General features: G+C 43.3%; 1 protein-coding gene across 3 annotated transcripts; it reads right to left on the bottom strand.

Moving 5' to 3' along the window:
• Nucleotides 1-1,837: 1,837 nt before the first annotated feature.
• On the bottom strand, nucleotides 1,838-25,083 carry ASB11 (ankyrin repeat and SOCS box containing 11). 3 transcript variants are annotated; one of them, XM_084844147.1, is made up of 7 exons: nucleotides 24,876-25,064; nucleotides 17,575-17,654; nucleotides 16,905-17,012; nucleotides 9,314-9,464; nucleotides 6,442-6,576; nucleotides 3,702-3,893; nucleotides 2,365-2,829 (listed from the first exon to the last, which is right to left on the bottom strand). In XM_084844147.1, the coding sequence occupies exons 1-7, from the start codon at nucleotides 25,051-25,053 to the stop codon at nucleotides 2,705-2,707; spliced, it is 969 nt and encodes a 322-aa protein (XP_084700273.1). In that variant the 5' UTR covers nucleotides 25,054-25,064; the 3' UTR covers nucleotides 2,365-2,704. The 3 variants fall into 3 exon arrangements, with proteins under 3 accessions (XP_084700275.1, XP_084700273.1, XP_084700274.1); XM_084844148.1 differs by lacking the exon at nucleotides 24,876-25,064 and adding an exon at nucleotides 23,311-23,483; XM_084844149.1 differs by lacking the exon at nucleotides 6,442-6,576 and having other exon boundaries at nucleotides 1,838-2,829; nucleotides 24,876-25,083.
• Nucleotides 25,084-26,227: the final 1,144 nt, after the last annotated feature.

Here is a 26,227-nt window from a genome sequence, read left to right as displayed (position 1 = left end):
GGCCTGCTCAGACTCATACAGCAGTGACATCTCCCATTTGTAACCTTCCCATGTTTTCCCACTGCTTCTTCCATCTCTTTTCTTACCAGAAAAAAATCTGTTAATGAGGAAAAGATGGGATGACTGCACAATCCCTATCAGTTGGCAGCGCTGGGAGCCCGCCTGGAAGCACCACAGGTTTACTAAGCAGTTACATGCACCTTGTGATACCACTTTGTATATTGTCAGCAGTATCACCAGCGGTATCACCGTGCTGACATACTTTTGAGGATGGGAGAGGAAGAAGTGGTAAGGTGAAAGCTGCTGTATACAACAAGCTCTTTCTTCTTATGTTACTGCTTCACGTATTCAAGGCTTGAGGCCTGCCCCCCCCCAAATTAAAAATTCAGGAGCTAAGCCCTGGCTGCTGTTCACAGACAGAGAAACAGTCTTCGCGTGCTTCCAGACAGAGAGCTCCTAGCTCAACCACTCAGAAGGCATTGTGCAGGTATTCTGCCTTTTCTTAAATGGATTTTCCACAGTAAGAGAAATGATGGAAGAAGTGATAGGAAAACATGAGAGGGTTACAAGTGGAAGACAATGACATCTAGACCACCACCACCCCGGTAAAATTCCTTGAATGGGGCAAGGCAATGGTAGGATAAATGCCTTGTCTGGAAGCACCATGTGGATAGTAAAGTAATTTATAGTGGCTTTTTTATTCGTGGTATCAGACATGCCTCCTAGTAATAAAACTGGCTCAGCAAGGCAATGCTAAGCCTGTATTATTGTGCATTCAGTCTAATAGTGGACCATTTTGGCACTCTGGTGTCACAAAGGCTAGGGCATTTGAGAGAACTGACAAGATGATACTTTTTTCTGAGAAAATGAACAACAGTTTTGTGGAGGAGGAAGTAAGACATTTCTGAAAGTACTCGGAGATCCTTCAGTAGTTCAGGATTCAAAATGTGAACACTCTGCTCTATTCAGATAAGTGCATCTATCTAGCTTTTAATGGCAATTGAAATTATATACAGCACCCATGCACAGGTAATTTTTCACAAGCAGAAAAATAACTACGTTCAGTAATGGCCCAGATGTTACAGAATTGGTACAATTTATCTTTGTCATAAGCAACAGCAGCAATTTTCCATGTTTATTTTACTTCAGGCTGTATGTCTATGGTAACTTCAGCATTATATGTTCACTTTTTCCTCTTTAAAACTGAGAGAGAGCATGGTCCAGGTGGTTAAACTAGGTGTACTCTTATAGGAAAATGGCTGATTTTGTTCTGGATTTAAATGGACTTAAAAAGGAAATAGCACTTAAATGACACGCTGTGCATATCGGTTAGTAAAGGCTGAAGTAACTTCCAAACATTAACAATATAAGTTTAGATGTTGGAATTGTGTTTAATTAAGAAAAAAAAAGTATTAATGGATGTACTGGACATCTATGTCAGTGAAACCTAATTAAAAGTTAAGAAATCTGAAGTGCTGGGATGTGGTGTTCCTGTTAGAGACAGAAGTCCTACAACTCCCAGCATTCCCCAGCCAGCCATAGGATTGCACCCTAAATGTGTAATTACTGTATGCTTTACAGGGTCACCACATTATAGACTGGGTGATGCAAATATCTGATGTGGTAGCAAGTGAACATATTGCATATCCCCCGCCCCCTGCTGCTGCCGCCGCCCACTTTTCCATCCCAGTATTTTAAAGGAATAATCTACAAAGCTCTTTTGGTTTGGTAGCTCAAACATACGATTTGATTCCCTTTACAGGATGGGAAAGAGGCATGAGACAGCACTGATACGACTAGTGACTCAAGGTGGAATGTGACTGCGGTACAAGTCGGTCAGGCATCTTGTCTTTATTTTAAAAATAACCTGGAGATCGTCCTCTTTTCTGTCATACAGTGACCATGCATTGGTTGTGATTGTAGCACAATGTTTTGAAAAGGTAACTCTATACCATTAACATAAAGTGCATGTCCAATAACCCTATGTGGCACTAATAACTGGAACACTGATATGTTTGCTGAACACACAGCCTTTCTTAAAATGCTGAATGCTACCAGGGCAGTGTTACAATAATATGGCGGGCCTCTAATATTAGCATTAATTATCATTGTGTTTTCTAGTTTTGTAGCATTTCATTTGAAATGAACTTTTATCTGAAGTATGAATCTGTTCTCAACCAGTTAAATGTACACAATCAGAATAGCTTACCCCTCCCCGTATGCACTGCCATGCACGAAAAATCACATCTACTTTGTTCTGATTACAGAAAGCTGTTTTGTTTGGGCAAAATGTTACATGAGAATCCACAGCTATATTAAAGGGCATTCTGCAGAAAATAACACACAGAAGTCACCTTTAATTTTCCATCTTGCTATGTTTGTTTGTTTATTTATGTATTTACAAAGTTATTATTATATTTATATCCCACCTTTCTTCTATCATGGAACTCAAGATGGCTGCATGGGTTTTCCTCGTGGTCTCCCCTCCAAACACTCACTAGACCCAGACCTGCTTAGCTTCAGCTAGGTGGCTTCCTCATGTACCATTCTCTAGGTTTGCTATGTTCGTAGTTTTAAAAGAGTAAACAGTAATTTTAAAGAGTAAAAAGTAGCTGATAACAAAAGTTGCTTTTGTTAATTTTCACCTTTTAAGAATAAACAACTTTTTTCATTATTTTTTATCAGGCTACTAGTAACTATAAAGCTATCGGAACAAAAGAAAATCTTCAAGTCGTTCAGGAAGATGCAGTTTGTGGACTACATAAAGACATGATCGACCCAAGTACTTTCGAATACACAGTCGGCACAGCTGGGCAAGTCTAGGAGGGCCTGGAGGAAAACAAAAAAACAAAAAGGTTGTGTGAATTCAAAAACACCCACTCAAATATAGTTAGGTTGCAATCCTATATACCCTTACCTGAGAGTAAGTCCTGTTCAACCCCATGGGACTTACTTCCTACTACTTGTGCATAAGATTGCACTGCTAGGTGTATATATTACTAGGCAAAAAATATAGTTCACAGTGGGGTTGTGAACCCAGCACAGTCAAAGATAGATAGATGACATGATAGATAGATAGATAGATAGATAGATAGATAGATAGATGATAGATAGAACATATAGACAGATAGATAGATAGATAGATAGATAGATAGATAGAACGATAGATAGAACGATAGATAGATAGATAGATAGATAGATAGATAGATAGATAGATAGATAGATGATAGATAGATCTGTTAAAAAGATCTGAGATTCCATTGAAATAATTTGAGAACATAAATGCCACTTAATATTTAACTCAATAAAGAACCTGTTGAACCACCAGAATTCTAATACACATCCTGGACATTATTTAAACCAAATTCATTTATTAAAATGTGAGCTACTTTTCATATAGATAAACCCTGCATTTCATCTGATACCTTACCCTCTCCCATTTTGCTTCACACTTCAGTGAGTGCCTCCAGAGAGCTGAGATACTAGAGGCACAGAGTTTCCCAGAGTTTTCAGACATACGCAGTCAAAACACAAAACATCCTTTCCCCGCCCCCTACTTACTAGTTTTTATAACCATGATCTGATTGGTTCAAATCCCCTAATGGCCAGCTGCGGGCATCAGTGTGACCAATGAATACATAAGAATCTGCTTGAACAATAATGAAGCCTAATAAAAGTGGGGAAAATCTTTGAACTATTACCTTCCCGAAGCTGCAATGCCCGTTCGACAGAGCTATTGGGTACAGCAAGATCAAGAGCACATTTGCATTCGGAATTTCTACACCTCAGGCTGGCCCCGTAGTCTGTTAACAAGTTGATAATTTCTGCACTGGATTTTCTAGCGGCTGCATGCAGTGGTGTGTCCAGTCGCTTACCCAGGTCAACACTAGCTCCTTGGAAAGAATGCATAGAGATTAAAGCAAACTGGTTAGCATCACATGGAAACAGGGCACCAAGGGAAACTGAAAACTGAATTCTTATTCTGTTTCTGCCTTTAATACTGTTTGTTAAACAACTATTTACATATAATCACATTGTAGTTAGAGATTTAACTGAGGAAACTGAGCAAGAAATGTCAGATAGAGGTAATATGCAAAGAACCAGTGGAGAATAGTTGTCCATTCCAAACTGAATAACCATTTCAAATGCATCAGTAACAACTGTATATTAAAGGTTTAAGTTATATCAAGTAACTAGGAATACCAGAATGCTATCTTGTGATTCATAGAGGATTCCTGTTCTTTTAATAATTGATAGTTGGGGAGATGTTAGAAAGGCACATAGCAATGCAGTAGCAGGAGAAGCCATACTTTTTGATCTTCTTCCTCCAAGTAATGGCACCAGAGTGATCTTTGAAACCAGATATTAGCAACCCTAGTCTGATTGGAACTAATGTTTAGAATGGCTGCAAGAGAAATACAATTCACATTAAAGAAGTTGGAAGGTCGTTCATATACCATTGTCAATCGACTTGAAGCAATGGATCTATAATAATGTTGTAGGACTGAGGATGGAGAGTTTCTAGCATGATATATTGCTCTAGGTTATTCATTCTCTCTCACTCAATCACTCATTCATGCACAAACTATTCTAGTACTGAGAGGGGAGAGAAAAGAATTGATTTGTAACACACCCACAGATGAGAAAATTTGTACCTAGACATTAAGAACATAATTTGAGGCCCTCCTCCAGGGCCGCACACCAAATGAGGTGAGGATGGTGGCTACAAGAAAGAGAGCCTTTTCAGTGGTGGCACCCTGTTTGTGGAATGCTCTCCCCAGGAGACTTTCCAGCGCCAAGTAAAGACCTTTTTATTCTCCCAGACATTTTAAGAACTGCTTTTAGTGCTTTTGGTACTCTACTCTGCTGCTGGTTTGAATTGGGTTTTATGATGTTGTAATGGTTTTCTTCTTTGCTACTGGTTTTATCTTAATTCTATTCTGTACTGTTTTTATTTCTTGTTTTAATGTACTGTGTTTTTAATGAATTGTACACCACCCAAAGAACTTTGGTTATTCCATGGTTAAAAGTACAGGGAGAGAGCAATCCTATGGCCTCTAGACAGCGGCTAGACAGCCATAGGATAGGGTGTTTTCCAGGAACCAACCTCGGAGCCTGCGCTCCGAGGTCAGTTCCCAGAGAACAAACCTCCCCCCACTTCTGCGCTGCCTCAGAGGCAGTGCGGAACAGCCCCATCCTCTGCGGTCACAAGAGGAGTGTGGAGCAGCCATAAAGGAGTGTGGCTGGGGCATTCTGGGGCTGGGAGAGTGTAGCTGCATGGATGACACATCCAATGTGTCATACAGCAGCCTCCTTCCCCGCTCTGTGCTCCTGCAGCTAGACAGCCGCAATCGGCTGTCTAGCAGAAAAAGCAGGGCAGGAGGAGCGTGGAAGGAACGATCCCCTCCGTGCTTCTCCTGCCCTGCTTTGGATAGGCAGTCGCCTCTGGGTTCGGAAGTGGCCGCCTATCTGGATAGGATTGCGCCCTTAATGAATGAATAAATAAAACCAAAAACGAGTAAGCGCTGGTAGAGACTAAAACCAAGCTACAAATCAGAAATCCTTGGTTCAAGTTTTGCCTCTGCCACTACAAGCCACTTTATCATCTTCCCATTGGCAATGTGAGAATAATAATACTGATCTACCTTTCCTAGTTGTGCTCAGAATCACACAAGATAATGTATGTGAAACACTTTGAAGATATAAATACTAAATATAATTATGATTCTTCTTTTCTCAGTTTGCAGAGCTCCCATGGTACACAGCAGCTGCTTATCCTGCTGAGTCTGGCTCTGTAGGATAAACCTTAGAGTGTGGAAGTTGCCCTAAAAAAGGCAGGTTGTAATATGTATTCACTGAATTTAAAAAGTCATGTAATGTAAATTAGTTCGTAAAAATTCTTTGTATTATTATTTTTTTCAGTTGCCCTTGATAAGATATTTTCAAAAGGCTTTGGGAACAATACATACTGGTGCAGCTGTCTTTGTCTTTTTTTTAATCTTTGTTCGGCTTTTACAGCTGGTTTTTGAAAAATCCCTTTTGTTGTTGTTGTTGTTGCTAAAAAAAGGCAGTCTCTTTTCCCCCAGAGCACAAGCCAGATATGCAGAAAACCTGATCGCACAGGCATGCACATCATGATATCTCAGCAACGGATTGCTTACAGCTGGGTCCACTGAAAGTACTGGGTCTTCAGTGAGATGGGATCTCTCTGTGGAGCTTTGCCCGTGAGGGCTCCGTTCATGCAAGCAAGTCTTCCTTTGCTGTTTCAGTCAGTGAGTGACAATCCATGCATGTATCAAGAGGGCCGGGGTCTGCAGATTGGTCTGGTCTTGCAAATGTCCCTATTGGCTTTTTGGAAGGTTGCGATTTTTAGAAATGCAACAGCCCATGTGAAACAAACAAGCCTATGTGAAAGTCCCCCTTCAGCACACACAAGAGTACCTAATTCCAAAAGTTTCTTGACACACTCTACCCTCTGATTCATGCAGGCCACATAAAGTGGTGTTCCATGCCGCAGGTTTTCTTGGTCCATATCCACATCATTGGCTATAAGAATTTCCATACACTCTCTGTGGCCTATGCAAACACAGAGAAATGATAACCTTGTTGAACGGTAGGAGTGCAAGAGACACAGAGACCCTTTCATCCTTCATAACCAGACATTCCTAAATGTATTAACCCACGTGTATACAGTGCCAGAAAGAGGGAAGATGGCACAACGTTACAGGCGCTTACAGGGCAAAGAATGTGCTCAGTAAAACACAACATCTTTAGAAGAAGGCAGAGGGTTGTCTTTAACTATCATCCAATCTAATCTTGGGCTTGGATTCCTGCTAAATATAGCACTGGTGACAGTACTGGGCTAAATGAATCACTGGCCTCACAGATCATAAGGAATCTTTTGGCTCTTCACATTTTGTAACCACAATAGTTATGTGGAACTGAGGCTCAAACTAGGCATGACACATGAATCTTACCTTCGAGGAATGATGAGAGAGGGACTGCTTAATCCTTCCCCTCCAGCCATTTTCCCACTGAAAATCCTCCCATCCGCTGCTTTTCTGCCCATAGGTCAGAAAGATACTTAGATCTTTTTACCATAGGTAAAAAGGTACTTATATCTTTTTCCCCAGGTGGAAAAGCTGCTGGGGGAGGAATTCTGAGAAAGAAAAATGGCTGGAAGGGAAAGGATTAAGCAGGCCTTCCCCTACCATTCCTCTTCTTAGACTTAGACTTAGAGAGCCAGTGTAGTGTAGTGGTGAGAGTGACGGACTGGGAGCTGGGAGATCCGGGTTCTAGTCCCCACTTGGCCATGGAAGCTCACTGGGTGACTTTGGGCCAGTCACAGACTCTCAGCCCAACCTACCTCACAGGGTTGTTGTTGTGAGGATACAACGGTGAGGAGGAGGATAATGTAAGCCGCCTTGAGTTCCTTGCGAGAGGGAGAAAGGCGGGGTATAAATGCAATAAATAAATAAATAAATAAACTTGTAGCCCTATTGCTGATTTTGTTAAGAAACAAAACAAAACATGGGAAAGATACACATGACTGCATGTCACATCTAGTGTTGTCATCACCTGACATTCTGGTACCCATGGGAGTGGAGTCGCAGGGAATATTTTGTTAATCTTAGGCAGCCTTCCCCAACTGGGTGCCCTCCAGATGTGTTGAACTACAACTCCCAGCATCCTCCACCAGCATGAGGTATGATGGGAGTTGTAGTCCTAACACATCCAGAGGGCGCAAGCTTAGGGAAGATTGATCTAACTTATACAGCTAGCAGAGAGCTTGTCTGACTGGTGGTGGTGGCAAGCTGGTGACGAGCTGGTGACCTATTGGTCTGGCCAGCTGAAAAGGAGGCGGGGAGAGGAGGGATACTGCCTAGGAGACCACACTGCTTCAAAGGCCAAATTACAGGTGATGTAGTTCATGCTTGTTTTAAAAGCATGCTTAAACTGGCTAGATTAATTTAGGAGAAAAACAAGCCTTGGGGCCCTGATCTGAAATATGATCCCAACCTACATCAAAGCAGCTGTTTCTTCAAAGTAAGGACCTAATTACACATGATGTTAAATGCATCGCCTGCAGCATTGTGTGATGTATCCTCTGTTTATTTAGTGTAAATGAGAGGTTTTTTCCTGTCACTAATTGCAGGGCAGGGAGGTGTTGACAGCACTGCGGTGAAGGAGGGAATGGTTAAGCCTCTCCTCCCTGTGTACTGTGGTCCCAATTCAAAATGGACACTGTTAGCCTTGTTAACTATTTTTATAGATCATCATGGAATTCTACCTTGTAAAGAAATGCTAACATTCTTATTAACTGCAGCACAGCTAATCTCACCTGGGTATAAAAAAAGACATGTCATATGCTAGCAGATGGGAAATTATATTGGCAGAAAAGCAAACCAAGCAACTGAAAGCCATCAGAGGACAACCGTAAGTAGATGCCTTTATGACAACTTGGTACTGCTCTATTAACAATACAGACAACGTCCATCAACTACCCATGGTAAAATATGGAAGGAGACCTTTGCACATAAATCTGCATCGCTGACTTCGTTACTACTATAGAGCTACTCCTGAGCAACTAATCTGGTTCTTTAAACTCAGACTAACCCAGTGGAGGCTGGTGGTTCTGATGTCAGTGGGGTGGTAAATTTGCTCAGGATTTCAGGCAGAACCAGGCAGAACACTAATGAAGCTATCCAAGATGCCGAACCCATTTGGGGATTAGGGTTCGGCACTTTGGATCGCTCCTTGAGAGTTCTGACTGGTTCTGACTGAAACTCAAAGCAAATTCACAGCCCCACTGACATCGGAGCCACGAGTCTCCACTGGACAATCCTACCCTCAAAAGCACTGTAATGTTTTATTTTGCCATTCGTCTTTATCGTAAGGTGATTTTGTATAGAAAAAATAAAACATGAAACTATTCTTTAATCAAATAAATAAATAATTGCACAATGCTGCAAGTGATACATTAAGATCACATGTAGTTCAGCCCTAAACGTGGCCAGTTCAAGCACTGTTTTTTAAAAGCATGAATATGTGCAGTTTGGCCCCGAGTCTCCCTGCATCTCCAATGCAGCTCAGTGCCTCTGGCTTTGGCTGCTGGCTTTCCAGTTCCCCTTTTCAGCAATGGTGCCTTGGAAGGTGGCGGGGGGGGGGGGGTTTGAACATGCTGGATGATGATGATTTGCCATCAGTTGGTAACTCTAGACATGTCTAATTTGGGTCTGACAAGCTCTGCAGAGACTCTGAGATTCTTGTTTCTAGCTAGAATTGCCCCCAAAGGCCACGCCCCTAATATTACCTCTCTTCACAGCTTCGTGGATTGGTGAAGCAAAGTGACTCTCCAGCTGTGGTCTGGCACCACATTCAAGCAGCATGTTGACACATGCAGCACTGCCACTGCAGCAAGCATTAAACAGTGGCGTGATCCCATCGACAGTGACTGCGTTGACCTGCAACATAGGGGGGAGAGACAAGATGGGGGGAAAGATGGGCACCCCGAGGGATTTGAGCGCTTTGTGCCAGTGAACTCTCAGAAACTTGCGTTGTCTCCAAGTCCAAATTATTAACACATTTCAAAGCAACATATGCTAAGAACTGTAGACAATTAACTCTATTGCAGGAAAGTGATCGGAAAAACGTGTGACAAATAACTCATGCCATGCTGCCCCCAGCGAATATGAGGGAAGGTGAGGTTTGAAAGGCAGGATAGGCTGGGCATGCATGGAAGATGGCCTTGTAGGCCCCTTCCAACCCTACTATTCTATGATTCTATGATCTCAGACTTGCTCAGTGGCAATGCTAAGGGTACCATGTGGCAGGGGTGGGAATACAGTTCCGCCTAATAGCCTGCAAAGAAATGTTTGGGGGCCAGACTAAGCGTTCTTCTAACCACACACCGTGCAGCTATGTGTGGTAGTAGGTTTATTTACTCCAGCATAAGCCTGTGTGGCCCCAGTTCATATTAGGACCACAGCACTCCGGAGCAGCAGGAGGTCAAAACCTTCCGCACCACCCATTTTCATCCTGAAATTAAACACCCCCTTGAAAGGGGGGTTAAAAAGAAGAAGAAAAGTCTCAACGGGAATCAATGGAGGTTTCTTCTTCTTCTCCTCTCAACCCCCCACATGTTATGTGTGGTATTTCAGGATGAAAATGGGGGAGGTTTAAGCCCCCCCCGAGCACCATGGTACCAATCCAAATTGAGAACATGCGTGCTTACACTGGAATAAAGAAACCTATCATGCATAGCTCCAGTATGGGTGATTAGAAGAACATTTCTAATTCTCTCTCAGGGCTGCCAATGCTAGACTAAGGTTACTGATCAACATAAAGTGTTTTCTTATAAAGAAAGCATGAGTGGAGTAAGTAATCCTATCAGGGATGTATGAAAGTCACCTTTTCGCAGGGGTGATTCATGGTGGGGGGGGCACTCCGCACCTCCCCCCGAAATCCTAACCCGGCCAGCTCTGCTCCATGGCAACTCCGCAGAGCCACCGGCTGGGTGCATTCACAGGCGTCTGGAGCCTGCAGATGCAAATGGTGGCAGCTACGGCAACTGCCATTTGCATTCCTGTTTTTGGCCACGATAGGCTATGTAAATATTTATGTAGCCTATCACAGCAAAAGACAGGGGCGCAAATGGCGGCCGCTACGCCATTTGCGCCCCTGTTTTTTTACCGTGATAGGCTACATAAATATTTACGTAGCCTATCATGGCAAAAAAAACAGGAACGCAAATGGCGGCGGCTACGGCGGCCGCCATTTGCGTTCCCTTTTTTTGCTGTGATAGGCTATGTAAATACTTACGTAGCCTATCACGGCCTCTGCAGGGACACAAATGGCGTCCCTGCGTTAGCCGTAATAGGCTACGTAAGTATTTACATAGCCTATCACGGCCTAAATGGAGAACAATGGCAGCCGCAGATGCGGCCGCCATTCGCAAAGCAGCGCAAACGGCACCAGGTAAGTGCTCCGTTTCATGCGCCTTTCGCGGGGTGGTGGGGCAGGGGGCTTCGTTCCGCCACGGATTTCGAGGGGCTGAATGCACTGGCATTTGGCTTCACTGAGATCCGTGGCGGAATTCTCTGACATCCCTAAATCCTATGGAGACCATTCGTATTGATGTCAAAGTCTGCACATTTTTGAGTTACACTGGCATTTTCATCAGGCAAAATGGAAATGTGCTTATTGCAAGCAAGGCCACAAGAAATCACTTGTGAATGGAATAATGACATAGTGGCAATAACATTAAATGATTTTAATCGTACTTTGCGGTTGGATGGGCAGAGCCCCTCTAGTAGAAGAGAACATGGTCAACCCCATAGATGCTGCCCAGCCAGTGAGAGAGGCTTGCTCCCACCCCTCTCCATGCTCCCCTCCTCAGGGAAGTTTAACAGAAGAGATGAGTAACACTGGATAGTTTACCCTACACCTCTCCCCCTCGCATCCACCGACTGTGTCAGGATTCCCTTTTTGCCCTGCTGAGAACTCCAAAAGCCAAATCAAAACTCAGACAAAAGGCTTTTATTCCACAGCTTTAATCCATTTACTCTAATGAGGTATACAGATGCAAATTGCTAGTGACTCCCAGACTACAAAGGAAAAGCCTTCAAGGAGTTCAAAGGGAAGCTACGAAAGTTGGCCACCATTTGGGAAAAGATGGAAAACTATCCTAACTTAAGGGGTGGGAGGGGACGATCTCCCTCTCTCTGTGACACCTCTAGACGCAGCTGTTGACGCCGAGCCGATCATGCAGACTGCCTAAGCTCAGCCCCTGCCAACTCCCTCTTCTCTCTGCGCCTGCGCCTTACATCTAAGAGTTCAGGTTCTCCTGCCCCCGCTTCCCCCTGTTCGTTATCTATCACAGGGATGTGAGAAGGGGGGCCCTCTACATCCAGCTGTGCCTCTGAAGCCTGGGAAAGTTCCTCCACGTTTTGCAGCTCTTCCTCAGAATCTGAACTGCTCTGCCACTCTATGTGCTCACAGGCAACCCTGACAGACTGTGAACCAGCAATATTGAAGCCGGGGGACAGACTGACGGGTGGGCAGACAGGAGGCGCCTAGGTCCTGCAGGGAGCAAAAGGTCTGGAATCACCTCCCTCTGCTAGTGCTCTGGAGTCTGCGGCAGTGGCTACTGCTGCTTCCACTTCCCCAACCCAAAGTAAGCCTCCTCCTCCTCCCCACAAACACACAGGAAAATCACACACACAAGGGACTATTCTGAAGGGGAGACATGCATGAATCAGCGGCTGATATCAGCCCAGGATGGAGCACACTACCACAGAACTTCTCTGGAGCCCCCACCCCCTGCGGATCCCCCCCCGGAACGAGACTTACCGGGGGCGGATGTTCCGGACGGCAGCAGCTCCAGCGGCGGCTTCGGCAGCGCCGCCATTTGCAGTCGCATCTTTTTTTCTTTTTTTTTTTACATAGACATGATAGGCTACGTCAAGACTTACGTAGCCTATCATGTCTCAGTTTTTTAAAAAAACGCGTACGCAAATGGTGGCGGCTATGGCAGCCGCCATTTGCGTTTCTTATTTTTCGCCATCTTTTATGGCGAAAACAAGGGGGAACGCAAATAGCGTAGTGGGCGCTATTTGCGTTCCTTTTTGATTTGCTGTTTTAGCCTATGTAAATATTTATGTAGACTAAGACGGCGAAAAATAAGGAATGCAAATGGCGGCCGCCGTAGCCGCCGCCATTTGCGTACGCGTTTTTTTTTAACCCAGACGTGATAGGCTACATAAGTCTTTACGTAGCCTATCACGGTTGAATACAGGGACGCAAACGGCAGCGGCTACGGCAGCCGCCATTTGCGTCCCTGCTACCCAGCGGCCGGATGTCTGGCTGCTGGCAGAGCCAGCCGGCTGCTCCGCAGAATCTCCGCAGAGCAGAGCTGGCTGGGCAGGACTCCGGGGGGAGGGATGGAGTGCCTTCCCCTCCCCGTCGAGGATTCCGGGGGGAGGGACGGAGCACCTCCCCCTCCACCGCAAAGCAGATCCGCGAAACGGTAAGTAACTTTCATACATCCCTAATCTCAACCCCATTGTCTTAATCCTAAACACACAACTGCCAATTAAAATGTATAACCTGGCTGAATATAAAAAGCAAAACATTTTGGGGAACCATTCTGGGAGGTTTAACTGTTATAAGAGTCTGTAACTCTCCCCTGACTAATGTATGATCTTCTTCTTTGGGCTCTCATGGAATGGTAAGAAGCTAAGCTTTCATTTTGACACAAGAGCCCTGCTGGAGCAGAGCAAGAGTCCATCTAATCCAGCAACCTTTTTTGTAGGCTAAATCTGCACCAGTGCTTTTTATCAGTATTGAAGTGCACTGATAACTCTTGGGGCACATTAGGCATGCCATATACCGCTTTTCTAGCATTATATTCCATATTATCCAAATTACTGCAACGTTGTGCATCTTATGAGGTATAAATATCCGCAAGGGATATAGCATCACTATGATGGGATTGTATCGATATGACACGGGGTATAGATTTGGCCTCAGATTACTTAGCTTCTAGAATGCATAGGATTTTAGGATATTAAGTGGTATAAATGGCAGTTGTCCTCTGTCATTGTATGTCCCTAGCATTTGCTATTCAGGCACACTGCCTCTAAACGTAGAGGTTCTATTTCGTGACCATATAGTCCCTGACGGACCTATACTCCCTGAATTTGTCTAATCCCCTTTTAAAGCCATCCCCACTAGAGGCGATTGCCATGTGCTGTGACAGTGAATTAATTATATATGTGTGTTGTATGAAAAAAATCTGTGTTCTATGGAAAAAAGATTCTTTTGGTTTTGCTGGATCTACTGCCAATATAAAAAAGAAAAAAGACATGAGCTACTTCCCTGGTGGTTCCACATGGCCCCAGGGCCCGACAGGAGTCCTCCAGGAAAAGAGCCTTCAGTGTAGCGGCCTCCTTCCTGTGGAATTCCCTGCCTTTGGAGATCAGACAAGCACCAACGTTGTGTTGTTCTCGGTGCCTCCTGAAGACACTGTTCTTTCGAGAGGCCTTCCTTGAGTGACCAGCCACTGTTTACTAAGTTCAGAATCTCTTTCTTTTAAAATGTTTTAATTGTTTGAATATGGTGTTTTATTCTTTTATCTTGTTGTTCACCGCTCCAAAATCTTTGATGTGGAGTGGTATATATACAGTACTGTACATAAGTCTTAGGCCACTACCAGCTTAGTTGTTTTAGCAAAGTTTTAATGACCATCCATAATTATTTTTCGGTCTCTGTATTAAGATACAAACAGAAAATACAGGAAATATGTACAGGCAAAAGTCAGTATTTAGTGTGACCTCCCTTGGCTCTAAGCACATCTTGAACTCTTTTGAGGAGACTGTCCTGAAGTTTTCTGAAGTAATCTTCTGGTATAGTATACCAGGCTTCTTTCAGCACTCCCCAGAGTTCTTCTTTAGATTTAGGTTGTCTTTTATTTCTTTATCTGTCCAGGTGATCCCATACCGCCTCTATAATATTCAGGTCTGGACTCTGGAGGCCAGTCCATGACTGTCAGTGTTTTATCAGCTGTTTTCCTCACTAAATATGATTTCACTGCATTAGCAGTGTGCTTGGGATCGTTATCATGCTGAAAAATGAAACCATTCCCAATCAGGCGCTTTCCAGAAGGAATGGCATGATGAATTAAAACCTGTCTGTACTTTTCAGCATTCATGATCCCATCAATACGGACAAGATCCCTAACACCACTGGCAGAAATGCAGCCCCAAACCAGGACAGACCCTCCTCCATGTTTCACTGAAGGCTGCAAGCACTCATTCATCCATGTCTCTCCAACTCTTCTTCTCACATATTGTCGACGATTGGACCCCAAAATTTCAAACTTGGATTCATCACCCCATAATACTCTTTTCCACTGATCCTCATTCCAATCTTTGTGAGCTTTAGCATATCTTAGCCTTTTCACCCTGTTCCCCTTCCACAAAAATGGTTTCTTGGCTGCTACCCTTCCACGAAGACCATTCCTGGCCAGGCGCCTGCTGTTACTCGAGTGAAAGGGGAGGTCACACTAAATACTTGCCACTTTAGCCTTATGGAAGCTGTTTTTTCTGTGTTTTTTTCTATTGTTGAATAATGCATACAAATTTCCTGTATTTTCTGGTTGTATTCTAATGAAGAGACTGAGAAATAATTATATGTGGTCATTATACCATTGCTAAAACAACAAATCTAATGGTGGCCTAAGACTTTTGCCCAGTACTGTATATATAAAAAAATACTTCCAGATGAGGCTTTTTTTCTGCCATCGGCCTGCCTTATTCACGGAATCTTATTGGGGGGGGAGGTGCCAGACAACAGTGCCTTCCACTCATAACCCTCCCATGTTTCCCCACCGCTTCTTCCGTCTTTTTTCTTACCGCAGAAAGTCTGTTAAGACAGAAAAGACAGAATTGGTGCACAATGCCTTCTGACTGTTAGTGCTAGGAGCCCTCCATCTGGAAGTACCCAAGACTGGAGGAAAGATGGCTGCCCTTAGAGAGTCACTGGATGATCCTGAGTTCCAACAGTATGAGAAAGGGAGAGAGAAAATTCTGTTCACTTTTGCAGCACCATTCCTATCTTGCCCACCTCCCACGTAATTGCCTTCATTTCTAAAGTACAAAGTCACAAAGCACTTTAACCTTTACTTGTAGGGAAGATGCTCCGACCCCTTGACCATTGTGGTTGTCCTTTTCTGCATCTTTTTCAAACCCATGACATCCTTTTTGAGATGGGATGACCAGAACTGTAAACCCTACTCCAAATGTGGCTGCCCCATAGATGGATATTGTTCAAGATGACTACACAGTTCCCTTTCCAATTCCTGTAATTCTTGATTCTAAGATTTCAGGAAGCAGAGATATAAAAGTGGTGTTCTGAAGCAACACCTCTCAAAGACCTAACAAGAGACGGTGAATGGCCAGCAACACTCTGATGGTGTGTTTCAGTGGGAGCTGGGATGGGCCAAGAAGACATAGGTGATGGATGGAGATGACTCATCTTTACTTCCCCCTACTAGATAAAGGGAACAGAGGAATGAGGTATCTGTGTGTAGCATACAATCTGTACCGGAACTGGATCCGAAAAGGGAGCAGAGAGCTGACTTTGCTCTCTGCAGGAAATCCTACGGCACTATGGGTTCCCCTAGACATCTGATGGGGAGCAGGAATCTGTTAGAGTGTTAATGCTGAGCAAGGGCACAATCCTATGAGGAGAGGCATCAGCCTCCAAACTCAAAGGCTGATGACTATCCAATGCAGGGCAGCTAGCGCATGGAAGTGATCTTTGCCTCTGTGCTCCAGCGCCCTGCATTTTTGGTTAGACAGGCGATTTCACTTGTCAGGGAGCTTCACAGCAGGAGCAGGGGAAGCCGCATGGCGCATAGGAAACTGTGAAACGTGGCTTCCGAGGTCCCCTCCCCTCCCCACTCCCAGGACAGCCCCGTTTTCCCCATCTCCATGCTCCTTTTCCAAGCACAGAGATGTAGCTGGCATGGAGTGAACTGCACCAGCTACGAGGGGGAGGGGGCAGGGAACGTGGTTTCTGGACTCCGAGGTTGGAGCCCTGGTTCCAACCTCAGAGCCCAGAAACTGAAAAATCCGATGTCCCCCAGAGACTGTCTAGGGGCCAAAGGATTGCTCCCTCCATGAATCTTCTATCACAGTAGCCAATGACCTCCATCTAAAGAAACTGAATCCTGGGTAAGTGCTGGATCCCCTGCCACCTCTCACCGCACGCAAGTGGGGTGCATGTCTGTAACAATATAGAGGTATTATGATATTGGCAATTTCCTATGTTCAATGTACATGTGAAGTTAGTAGTACATAATGCTTCTGATACGGAAAGGTGATACACATTGTAATACTCACACGAGCACCATGTTCCAGTAACACTTTTGCACAAGCAACATGGCCACCCAAGCATGCCTCATGAAGAGCAGAAACACGGTCTATTGTAACAATGTTCACATTGAATCCCTAGAATTCAGAACAGAGTCATGGAAAATATCCAAATAATAACAAAAGCAGTATTGCTATGAGTTTTAATCTTGGCTTAAACAAAATACCCTATAGATTTGTAGCTTAGCAAAACTTATAGTGAAATAGCTGAGAATTCTGCTAGAGCAAGCACAGTTTTAACAATCCCACTGTTCAAATGTTTGTCTTTGTAGAGCCATTTGATGGAAAATGTTTACTGTATAGGCCAGCCACTATCTCTCAGCCTTATCTGCCTCACAAAGTTATAGTGAGAATGGAATTTGGGGTAGGGGAAAACCATGTACACCACCCTGGGTTCATTGGCGGAAGGATGACATAAAAATGTAATAAACAAACAAAAACCCCAAACAAACCCTAAGCATCAAACGTTACTCTACAATAGATCCTGCTCCATAGTATGAACCCAGAATGCTCTCTGATGGCCACACTGGCTCAGTCGGTTTTGTATTTGTGCACTTAGGATTGTATTTATTTGTGCAGAATACACAGTAATCTATTGAGCCGTTCACAGAAAATGCTTAATAGAAGTGGGGCTTCTTACCTGTGCTATCAAGGTTTTCAAAGACAGGAGGCGCCCTTGAAATGCAGCTTCATGAAGGGGAGATCTATCTGCCCATGAGCCTAAAATAAGGTCAGTGAAAGGTAAGTCTAAATACGTAGGATCTCTTCTGCCATTCTGTGATATCACTGTATACGTGTGTGTTTCTCTACTCTCACCAGGAGCAGTTTTCAATGATGGGTGAGTCAGGGGGCTGAAAATGCAAAGGGTGTTGCTCTGTGACACGCGTGTATAAGTGATCCTATATATTGATCACTGCCTTGTTGTGGCGAAGGGATTTGTGTAACTCAGTGAAGCCATAAGCTATGCCGTGCAGGGCCACCCAAGATGGACAGGTGATGGTGGAGAGTTCTGACAAAATGTGGTCCACTGGAGAAGGAAATGGCAACCCACTCCAGTATTCTTGCCAAGAAAACCCCATGGAACGTATCACGAGGCTAAAAGAGATGACGCCAGAAGATGAGCCCCTCAGATCGGAGGTGTCCAATATACTACTGGGGAGGAGCAGAGGGAATTTCCAAGTAGCGCCACAAAGAGTGAGGAGGCTGGGCCAAAGCCGAAAGGACACTCAGCTGTGGATGTGTCTGGTGGTGAAAAGAAAATCCGATGCTGTAAAGAACAATATTGTTTAGGAACCTGGAATGTCAGATCAACGAATCAAGGTAAGCTGGAGGTGGTCAAACATGAGATGGCAAGATTGAACATCGACATCTTGGGAATCAGCAAACTAAAATGGACAGGCATGGGCGAATTTAATTCACGTGACCATTATATCTACTACTGTGGGCAAGAATCCCTTAGAAGAAATGGAGTAGCACCCATAGTCAACAAAAGGGTGGGAAAAGCAGTACTGGGGTACAATCTCAAAAACGATAGAATGATCTCAGTACGAATCCAAGGCAAACCATTCAACATCACAGTAATTCAAGTCTATGCCCCAACCACTGAGGCCGAAGAAGCTGAGGTTGATCGGTTCTATGAAGACCTACAACACCTTCTAGAACTAACACCAAAAAAAGATGTCCTCTTCATCATAGGGGATTGGAATGCTAAAGCAGGAAGTCAAGAAATCACCGGGATAACAGGCAAGCATGGCCTTGGTGTACAAAATGAAGCAGGACAAAGGCTAATAGAGTTTTGCCAAGAGAACACGCTGATCATAGCAAACACTCTTTTCCAACAGCACAAGAGGCGACTCTACACATGGACATCACCAGATGGTCAATATCGAAATCAGATTGATTATGTCCTTTGCAGCCAAAGATGGAGAAGCTCTATACAGTCAGTAAAAACGAGACCTGGAGCTGACTGTGGCTCAGATCATGAGCTTCTTGTTGCAAAATTTCGGCTTAAGTTGAACAACATAGGGAAAACCACTAAACCATTCAGGTATGACCTAAATCATATCCCTTATGAATATACAGTGAAGGTGACAAATAAATTTAAGGGATTAGACCTGATAGACAGAGTGCCTGAGGAACTATGGACAGAGGTCCGTAACATTGTTCAGGAGGCAGCAACTCAATCCATCCCAAAGAAAAAGAAATGCAAGAAAGCAAAGTGGCTGTCTGAGGAGGCTTTACAAGTAGCTGAGGAAAGAAGGGAAGCGAAAAGCAAGGGAGAAAGGGGAAGATATACCCAACTGAATGCAGAGTTCCAGAGAATAGCAAGGAGAGACAAGAAGGCCTTCTTAAATGAACAGTGCAAAGAAATTGAAGAAAATAATAGAATGGGAAAGACTAGAGATCTCTTCAAGAAAATCGGAGATATCAAGGGAACGTTTTGTGCAAAGACAGGCATGATAAAGGACAAAGAAGGCAGGGACCTAACAGAAGTAGATGAGATTAAGAAGAGGTGGAAAGAATACACAGAAGAACTATACAGGAAAGATCTTAATGTCCCTGATAGCCCTGATAGCGGTCACTGAACTTGAGCCGGACATCCTGGAGAGTGAAGTCAAGTGGACCTTAGGAAGCATTACTAACAACAAAGCTAGCGGAGATGACAGTATTCCAGCTGAGCTATTTAAGATCCTAAAAGATGATGCTGTTAAAGTGCTGCACTCAATATGCCAACAAATTAGGGGTGTACAAAACCCCGCTTACCTGGCTCCGCCGGGTTCCGCTGGGGGGGGAGGTGCTCCATCCCTCCCCCCGGAATCCTGGCCGGCCGGCTCCGCTCCACAGGGATTCCGCGGAGCCGCCAGCCGGCTCCGCCAGCAGCTGGACATCCAGCTGCTGGCTAGCAGGGACACAAATGGCAGCTGCCGTAGCCGCCGCCATTTGTGTCCCTGTATTCAGCCGTGATAGGATACGTAAAGCCTTATGTAGCCTATCACGTCTGGGTTTAAAAAAAAAAACTCAATAATAAGCGTTGCCCTTATTTTCACCGTAGTCTACATAAATCTTTACGTAGACTACAGGGACCAAATAAGGAACGCGAATGGCGGCTCCCTACGGGGGCCGCCATTTGCGTATGAGTTTTTTTTTTTTTTTTTTTTAAGTCACCCGTGATAGGCTACGTGACGATTAACGTAGCCTATCACGGCTGATTTTGCAGATCTAGCCGTGATAGGCTACGTAAATCGTTACATAGCCTATCACGGGGCTTTTTTTTTTTTAACTTTTCTTTTGAAGTTCGCGGCCGGGGAGATGGGGCGCTTCTCCCCGGCCTGAATTTCAGCCGGGCGAGGCAGGAAGCCTCCCCCCCGGCCTGAATTTCGGCCGGGCGAGGCGGGAAGCCTCCCCCCCCGGCCTGAACTTCGGGGGGAGAAGCGAAGCGCCTCCCCCCCACCGCGAAGCAAGCTGCGAGACCAGGTAAGTGACTTTCATACATCCCTACAACAAACTCCAGCAAATTCTTAAAGAGATGGGAGTACCAGACCACCTTACCTGTCTCCTGAGAAACCTGTACGAGGGTCAAGAAGCAACAGTAAGAACCACACATGGAACAACCGATTGGTTCAGAATTGGGAAAGGAGTACGACAAGGCTGCATATTGTCGCCCTGCTTATTTAATTTATATGCAGAGTACATCATGAGAAACGCCGGGTTGAATGAATCACAGCACAGGTCGGAATTAAGATTGCTGGGAGAATTATCAACAACCTCAGATAAGCAGACGATACCACCCTAATGGCAGAAAGCGAAGAGGATCTAAAGAGCCTCTTGTTGAGGTTGAAAGTGGAGAGTGCAAAAGCTGGTTTGAAACTCAACATTAAAAAAACTAAGATCATGGCATCTGGCCCCATTACTTCCTGGCATATAGAAGAGGAAGAAATGGAAGCAGTGACAGATTTTATTTTCTTGGGCTCCAAGATCACCGCAGACGGTGACTGTAGCCATGAAATTAAAAGACGCTTGCTCCTTGGGAGGAAAGCTATGGCAAACCTAGACAGCATAGTAAGAAGCAGAGCCATCACCTTGCTGACAAAGGTTCGTATAATCAAAGCTATAGTTTTCCCAGTAGTAACGTATGGCTGTGAGAGCTGGACTATAAGGAAGGCTGAGCGCTGAAGAATGGATGCTTTCGAACTGTGGAGCTGAGTCCCCTGGACTGCAATCAGTCAATCCTAAAGGAAATCAACCCTGACTGCTCATTGGAAGGACAGATACTGAAGCTGAAGCGCAAATATTTTGGCCACCTAATGCAAAGAGAAAACTCCCTGGAAAAGACCCTGATGCTGGGAAAGATTGAAGGCAAAAGGAGAAGGGGACGGCAGAGGATGAGATGGCTAGATAGCATCACCGATGCAATGAATATGGACTTGAGCACACTCCGGGAGAGAGCACAGGACAGGAACGCCTGGCGTGCTATGGTCCATGGGGTCACGAAGAGTTGGACACGACTGAACGACTGAAAAACAACAACATCAAGGAGGAGGAAACTTGACACACAGATTCCTTTCTCAGCAGTGTTACATGTAATTCCATCCTGAAATCCTATCAACAGCCTCATGTGTCTTCCCATTCACCAGCCCAAACCTCTCCCCTTGAAACTGGGAATCATAATATCCTACATCACAGGATAGTTATGATCCTGTTTTTGTAACACCCCTGCCCCCTGGAAGGTGATCAAAGGACATATAAAAATACTTATAATAAATAAATAGATTTTTAGAGAAACAAATAAAAAGGTTTTGCGGTGCCCTACAAAGGGCTGTGTGGTAAAGTGGAAGAGGTGGGAGGCTCTGTAGGCAGCACACTTGTGCATGACGACTGATGGGTCGTCATTACACGCGGACAGGGCCATTGGCTCCCAGGTGGCTTTTTTTACAAGAGGCACATGTAGAAAGTAGCTCCCTGTCTGTTGTTGGCCATGGGTGAAATCCAACTAAGTCCTACTTAAGAGTAGTCCCATAGAAATGAATGGGGTTTAAGTCAGTCATGACTAACTTAAGTCCCATTCACTTCAATGGGTCTACTCTAAGTAGGACTTAGATTGGATTTTACCCAGTATCTGTAACATTAATTCATGATCTCAATATTCATATTATTCTTATTTTATTTATTATATTTTTAATCTGCCCAATAATGAGTGTTATCTGGGGACGTTACAAACAGTTAAAAGTACAATACAAATAGCTAAAAGAATAAGATACATTTCAACATGACAAACAGCACAGGAATGGATAAATATAAAGACATATAAGAACATCCATCAAAATCTAGGAAGTTATTTGTCTGTCTAAAAAGTGTGACATGCAACTGGGGCCACTGGGTTGTTTAGGGGCTAAACAACACAGCAGTTAACACAATAACAAGCCAAGGGGTTAACTACTGGGTTGTTTGTCCTCTAAACAACCCACTGGTCCAGGTTCTCACATCACACTGCACAACCTACGAAGGAGCTGGTCATGGGTTGTGTGTGTGTGGTAAAGCAGAAGAGGTAGGGCTTTCAGGACACCCAAAATGAACTGCCTAAGGCTGCTGCCTCACTCTACCCGATGGTAGGGCCATCCCTGCTGTTGTGCGTCCCCAGCATCTGGTACTCAAAGGTTCTGCTGAAGATGTTTGTAAGTGGCTGGACAAACTCTGTCAAGAACAGACCTAAATCAAGGAATAGTAGACTGGGAGAATCAGATCTTTGTGAGAAAATTCACAGTGAACTTGGCTGATGGATGTGTGTGTGTGCGTGCATGCGTGGGTGCTTCTGTTCCTTCACCCACTATCTGAGGTCAATAAAAAAGAACAGAAAAAAAGAATGGCTTCTGCTGAAATATTAAGGCTATAATCCTGTACACACTTACCTAGGAGTGAGCCCCCACTGAACACAGGGTAATTTAGTTCTTCTCAGTTAACATGCATAAGACTGCACTGTAAATCCATGCAATGTTTACCATAACACATATCAGTTGGATCCAAACCACAATTACATTAAGCAAAAGGCCACATCCATTTAGTGTTTAATTGGCATTGCCTTTCGCTTGATGCGACTAGGGTTTGCATCTGTCTGCTCAAACGTCTTTATGCTCTTAAACCATTAAGCTCAAAAGATCAAATACGGCCTTAGCTGTGACACTGCAAGCAAGTAATTATTAACCTACAAATTAGCACAACAAGTGATAGTTTAAACATAACTATGAAAACGAGAACATTTCCTATAAATAACTGCACAACCCCATATTGATTCTAAGTACTACCTTCATACTACATACAGTTGCATAATTTCTTTGCATGAACACAGCAGTAGATTTCCATGCTAGCTAGAAGAACATACCTCCCTGGAACATATGACAAATGTAATTCCCATAGGGTGCATCTCTTAAGTCTCCAGGTACTGAAGGCATCCCAGAAAGGATTTTTCTTCTAAATGCTAGGTAAATCTAGCCACCTTAACTACTTCTTCAGACAGCAAGCATTACTTTAAAGCTTAACAGTAACAGTGTGCCTGCAATCTATTCGAGTCGAGGGCAGACGTGAAGTGGTGCCAGCATGGTGTTTTGAAACAAAATACTTGGACAGATTTGCAAGAGGCAACGTGGCAGAGAAAAAGATGGTAGATAACTGACAAATTTTAAAATGTGATTTTTTTAATATTGTATATCTGGATACATTTAAAAGGCTTCAGTAAGACAAACTGGTGTGTTTGAAAATAACTACACGTTGCCTTAAAGCACTGCAGAAAAAAACCCAGGACTGCACAACAGTACAGTCTATATATGTAGAGAGGTTAATAGTATCATTCATAACCATGATTTCTTCTAGCACAGTTTATTGACTCCAGTAGGACAGCTCATTGATACTTATATATACCGTACAACAAATTAATTTCATCCAGATAAATATTATAATTTAAGCTTATTCTTTAAGGGTGCAATCCTATGCACGTTTAGATATGTGTGTTTTTTAAAGTCCTACAACTCCCAGAATTCCTCAGCCAACATGGCTGGGCTGGGGAATGTCTGGAGTCATAGGACTTTTTTTCTGTCTAAACATGCATAGGATTGCACCCTTAGTATTTTATCTTCCAAACTGTTGAAAAAGCCCCTCTGTTAAAATGGGTTTTTTCAAAAAACTATTTTGATCCCCATATTCACATTTAATTTTGCACATCTTAAAACTACTACTGTGCCCAACTGTTTATATCTGCAAATCTAAAGCAAAGTTCTAGGAAAGAAGTAAGCCCTAAAGAAGATTTTTGATAAAGCCAATTTATATAATATAAAGGCAGAATCCTATGCATGTTTAGACAGAATAAAGTAAGACTTTTTTCTGTCTAAACATGCATAGGATTGTGTACTTAAACCCTTAGTAGGTTTACTTTTCCAGACAGCTTCACTATAAATTGATGTATTATAAATGACCAGGGTTGGGAGGAACCTAGAAGGCCATCAAGTCCACCCCTCTAGCCCAAGGACCAAGCTTAGCCTTTTGTGACTCATCCACTTATAGTAAAGTTGCAATCTTACTGTCTGGCACAAAGAGCAGGATCAGGATGTATAATCACTCCAAGCAAAGCAAGCCAAGACATGTGAAAATTGTTTAAGCAAACACTGAACTTTTCTGCATTCTCTTCTTGCAGAAAATCCATATGCTAAATCTTTTGCATCATTGCACTCTGGTTATGCAATAGAACACAAGACTATATTAAATAAAGAAATAAACCTTCTAAATAGTATTGTTGCAGGATCCTTGTGGTCAAAAAACCAACACATATTTCCAAACAAAAAGGTTTCCTCATATTAAAGTACATATTTTTTTCTCCCCATCTTATATGTATATATACTCTAATTCACACTTCTAGTTGAAAAATCATGCATGTGTATGTAATTATTTTTTTACCTGGGGCTACTCCATAGATCTCTTCTGCTATCCTGGCAGCCTCTTTCCTGTTCCCTTTCACAATATAGAAATGGGTCAATAAAGCTAAAGAGATTTTGATTAAGAGTTTGAAACAAAACAAAGCAAAAATAGCAAAATAAATATTATTGAAAACATGGAGTATCGTACTGCCTTCCATTTTAGTTTGTCCTTTGTACACCATCACAGGTCTGCTAAGATACACTTCGCTATTATTCATATCATATGACGTCTATTTTGAATCCTGTAGCAGTTGATGTTCTTCAGTTACTAAAAATAGACCCTGTTTTTATTGCAGGCAAAATATTGATATCGAATAACAATGCTTATGATTAAAAGTGCAGGATTTTTTTTTCCTCTTTGGCTAATTACACAACACTGTCCCTCTAACATAGGCAAAGAAAATATAAGAGAATATGGCCTTGAATGAATAAAGGAGACCTAGAAGAAAAAATATATAAAAACCCCAATTAAAGGGAAATGTTAAGAGAAAAATAAGCATCTTTCTAAATTGCACAAGGAGCTAAAGATATGATTATATATACTATGCAGATTTTCTAATTTTCTGTGTTCATTGATAGCCTGATGATTCTTCAACTTTTTAGGAGAAGGAAGAAACTCTTGTATTTCTTTTACAGATTCAGGGCCTCCCACTTGAAATAAAAAATTGAACAGTATACATACACCAAATACCACTGGTGAGAAGGGAAGAAAACATGCCAATATGATTCATTGCTGTAAGCATTCTCCCAGAGCAGAACATCAGAAGTTATAAATCTTCAGAAATACAGATGGCAAGAAGATTCGCATTGTCAGTCCTCTGTCTTCGCTTTGAGAGGTTCTTTTGAAAAGTAAAGTGAATCTATGACATAAAGACGATTGAACACAATTTGGCCAACATATATTAAAGCTGGTGATAAGGGTAAAGGCTGAAAAGTGATATTATTACTTTCACCAATGGCATGCAATATTTTTTGTTGTTGTTCAGTCGTTAAGTCATGTCTGACTCTTTGTGGTGCTAATTTTTAGTTTCTCCTCTAGTTAGATGAATGATCCAAGTCCCAAAATAGGTATGATATTTGCATTTATAGTTCAGTTCAGGGCGCAATCCTATGCATGTCTAGACAGAGAAAAGGCCTACAACTCCCAGCATTTCCCAGCCAGCATTCCCCAGCCTTGCTGGCTAGGGCATGCTGGGAGTTGTAGGCCTTGTCTCTGTCTAAACATGCATAGGATTGCAGCCTCAGCTGTTTTATTTCTATATTGGTCATACTCATAGGTCATAACATAAATATGTGGTTATGTGTAGAACAGTGGCTCCCTCTTCTAGCCTG

Source organism: Heloderma suspectum, chromosome 3 (genome assembly GCF_057233095.1).
Source record: "Heloderma suspectum isolate Gila_16-S chromosome 3, 16-S_ref, whole genome shotgun sequence".
Classification (NCBI taxonomy): Eukaryota; Metazoa; Chordata; class Lepidosauria; order Squamata; family Helodermatidae; genus Heloderma; species Heloderma suspectum.
Note: the sequence above shows the minus strand (reverse complement) of the source record. Positions and strands in the feature narration are given on the sequence as shown.

What these genes read in the sequence shown, in the direction of transcription:
- ASB11 (XM_084844147.1), bottom strand. Translation starts at nt 25,053, where the DNA reads ATGGAAGGCAGTACGATACTCCATGTTTTCAATAATATTTATTTTGCT. An exon ending in GATCTATGGAGTAGCCCCAG is followed by an intron (nt 17,655 to 24,875) that starts GTAAAAAAATAA and finishes ACCTTATTTTAG; the next exon opens with GCTCATGGGCAGATAGATCT. An exon ending in CCACGAAGCTGTGAAGAGAG is followed by an intron (nt 6,577 to 9,313) that starts GTAATATTAGGG and finishes GTGTTTGCATAG; the next exon opens with GCCACAGAGAGTGTATGGAA.